The following is a 2,917-nucleotide window of genomic DNA, read 5'->3' on the forward strand; positions in this document are numbered from 1 at the left end:
CCCCCACCCTCCTCCCATCCACCTCCACAATATTATTATTTCCATCCCTGACTCCAATTTATCCCTGCTCAGGTCCTGTGACCCCCACAGCCATGTTTGGTTTCCCTCACTGTCTCCCAGTTGTAATATTTTTTTGCCTCTTTTACCTCCACTACCCCCCTCCCTCTCTTCCTGCTCCTCTTCTCTGTCCATCCCGGGTTTTATCCCCTCATCACTGATCTCCCTTCATCCCTCCAATCCTCATCTGTTCCTCATAGCAGCAGTGGACCGAGTCAGTGACAGAGAAGCATCCCGTGTGTATGTGTGTGTGTCTGTGAGTGTGTGTGTGAGTGTGTGAGTGTGTGAGGCACTACAGGTTGAATGAGTAAAGGAGACAGTGGTGACCCGCGGGCTGAACACCCTGAGTTTGATCGCAGGAGGAAGATCGATTAAAGATCCAGCTTGAGAGGAGCGTTGGACGGGTGAGTGCTTGCTCCATGTGTTGCTCCTGACTCACTTTTCCACCTTCAGTTCTGATTCAGAGCTCACAAGCAAACCTAAAGGTGAGGAAAAACAAATAGTGCAAACCAAAAATAACTTTTAGAAGAACATTTTTGTTCCATTTAGTTAAAATCTTTAAATTGTTTTATGTTCTTGCTCTTCGTCCTGAAGCTGGAAAGATTCTTTTAAGGCGACACACTCTCAAACTGAAATCTTATATGAAAACATTCAATATTAATACATATTCAACATTATATCACTACAAAACTCTGTGCAAATATTAGTGTCTCAGATTCTTTTATGACAGAAGCAACAAGGGGATTTAAATGCGAGTGATATGCTGGTATTATCTTATGGACTCATAATCTGTGTTAAAAGCAAATTCCCTTTATTGTGGGACTCTTAATACTGTCAGATACACTTGGTATGATCAAAACTGAATAAGTTTGTTTTATTTATGCTTTAATTTTAAAGTGAAAATAAGACAAAACTTCTTACATTTAATAGAAGAGGGAAATTTGCTGGAGAACAGTAAAGATATTTAATTTTCTGTCTATTTTTTAAATACATTTGGAAACTGTAAATGAATAAAGTGCTTTTGCAAAAATAACAATAATAATAATAAAAACAAAAAATTCTGCAGTGAAGCCTGAATTTTAAAGGCATGTTCTGTTCTCTGTTGGGATAAATATGCAACTAAATCTGTAGGCCCGGTCCAAAAACAAACAAAAAGAATTAAAAAAAAATCTCGCTCCAGTTCTCCCATTCAGCCTCCGTCCATCTGCCATCTTTCCTCCATCTCACCCCACTATCCTCTCCCCCATCCCTTTCTCCATCTCTTATCCAGATGTAAAGAGCAGTCAATAATCGGATGAGAGCAGATTTGATTCAAAAGGCATCCTTTAAAATCTCAGCCAGTTGGATTTAAAACTCGCCCTCCTGTCTCGCCTCTTCCCCTCCACCTCTTTATCGCACAGCCTCGCCTCCCACCAGCCTCCTACTGGGTTAAAGCCCTTCACCATCACAGACACCCCGCAGGTATCAGAGGAGGGGTGGTGGTGGAAGGGGGTCCTGGGACATAACATAACAAAAACTCTCAGTGAAGCAGTTTTCACATSTGGAACAGAGAAAGTTAGTTTTACAAAGCTGCTGCTGCTGCTGTGAAGGCCTCGATTCATGACTTTTTAAAATTTAATTTCAGCCCAGCTCACTTCTCTAAATCTTTCCATTTGGATTGTTTCCCTCCTCTCCCCCTCCTTTTTTCTCTTTAAACAAATTAGAGGCAAATCCACTTGTGCTATGACAATGACTTGCATTCAAATAGTGAAAGAGTGAGTGAGTTAGAGATTGCTGAAGGGACAAATAAAATCAAGATTAAAATTTCAAGGTAAGTTTAAGGAACTAGTTTCCTGACTTTTTTTTTTTTAAAGAAATGAAATGTTTGTCCACATGTTCAACATGTCCTCTTTGAACTCCTCTGGTTTTGGTGTTTCTGCCTCTCCTCCTGTGTGCTGATTACATTTGTCACACTGCATGAGTTGGACCATTAGGTGATTGGTTGACTTGCCCATTTTACAGTAATCACGACATTACCAAATTTAATAGCCATCACCATGATGTGAGGGCTCAGCAGAGTGTCAGACTGTGTGAACTGTCTTATCTGCATTAGAGAAGGAGCTGATCCTGTCGTGACGTCGTCTCAGGACCGACAGGTTTGTGTGTACATTCAGGGTGAGGATGTGTACACTCAAACGTTGTATCATTCCAAGAGCAAACTTTTACTCTTAACGTCTCATTTGACTTTTCATACAGTCCACTTATGTGTGTGTGTGAGTGTGTGTAAGTGTGTTCACCTGAAGGTGTGTCCTGTGGGTTTCTCTGCGAGTTCCTGTGTATTTACGAAAGTATGCAAAGTAGACGAGGGCTTGTTTGGCTTGCAAAATAGAACTTACTTGGAGTCTGGTGCAAGGAAAAGACAACAAGCTCAGGTAGGCTTAATTTCAGCATGAAGTGTAGCGCAGGAAGATAAAAGAAAGGTACCAGCCACTATTTCTTTAGGTTTTATTTTTGCTTATTTCGTGAAGGAACTTTGCCTCTTTTTGTGGATTTCAGGATTCCAAGCTTTGCTGACATCTCCACTGGTCTCCACTGGTGACGCCTAGGACCACCAATCACCATGGGTGAAATGGAGCAACTGAGAAAGGAGGCAGAAAGCCTCAAAGACCAGATCAATGTGAGTCTCTTCAAAAACAAGAAATCTTTCATCATTTGGGACTTTTACTCTTAGAATAATTGATGATGCTCTTAAAATAAAATACACTTTATTTTATAGATAGATGATCTCATCAGTTTGTTTTATGCAAAGGCACCTCCAGAAATATTTTAAATATGGGGGGTTTTGTGTGTGTGTGTGTGTGTGTGTGTGTGTGTGTGTGTG

General features: G+C 40.8%; 1 protein-coding gene across 2 annotated transcripts in view; it reads left to right on the forward strand.

The window, feature by feature from the left end:
* Positions 1-243: 243 nt before the first annotated feature.
* Positions 244-2,917, forward strand: part of gnb3a (guanine nucleotide binding protein (G protein), beta polypeptide 3a) — an 8,462-nt gene continuing 5,788 nt past the window's right edge. The window contains exons 1-2 of one of the 2 annotated variants that reach the window (XM_014013457.1): positions 244-461; positions 2,593-2,713. In XM_014013457.1, the coding sequence (XP_013868911.1) occupies positions 2,657-2,713 (57 nt within the window). In that variant the 5' untranslated portion in view covers positions 244-461; positions 2,593-2,656. Of the gene's footprint in view, positions 462-2,162; positions 2,469-2,592; positions 2,714-2,917 lie in introns of those variants that run through there. The other variant, XM_014013458.1, reaches the window with a different exon arrangement.

Source organism: Austrofundulus limnaeus, unplaced genomic scaffold, assembly GCF_001266775.1.
Source record: "Austrofundulus limnaeus strain Quisiro unplaced genomic scaffold, Austrofundulus_limnaeus-1.0 Scaffold101, whole genome shotgun sequence".
Taxonomy (NCBI): Eukaryota; Metazoa; Chordata; class Actinopteri; order Cyprinodontiformes; family Rivulidae; genus Austrofundulus; species Austrofundulus limnaeus.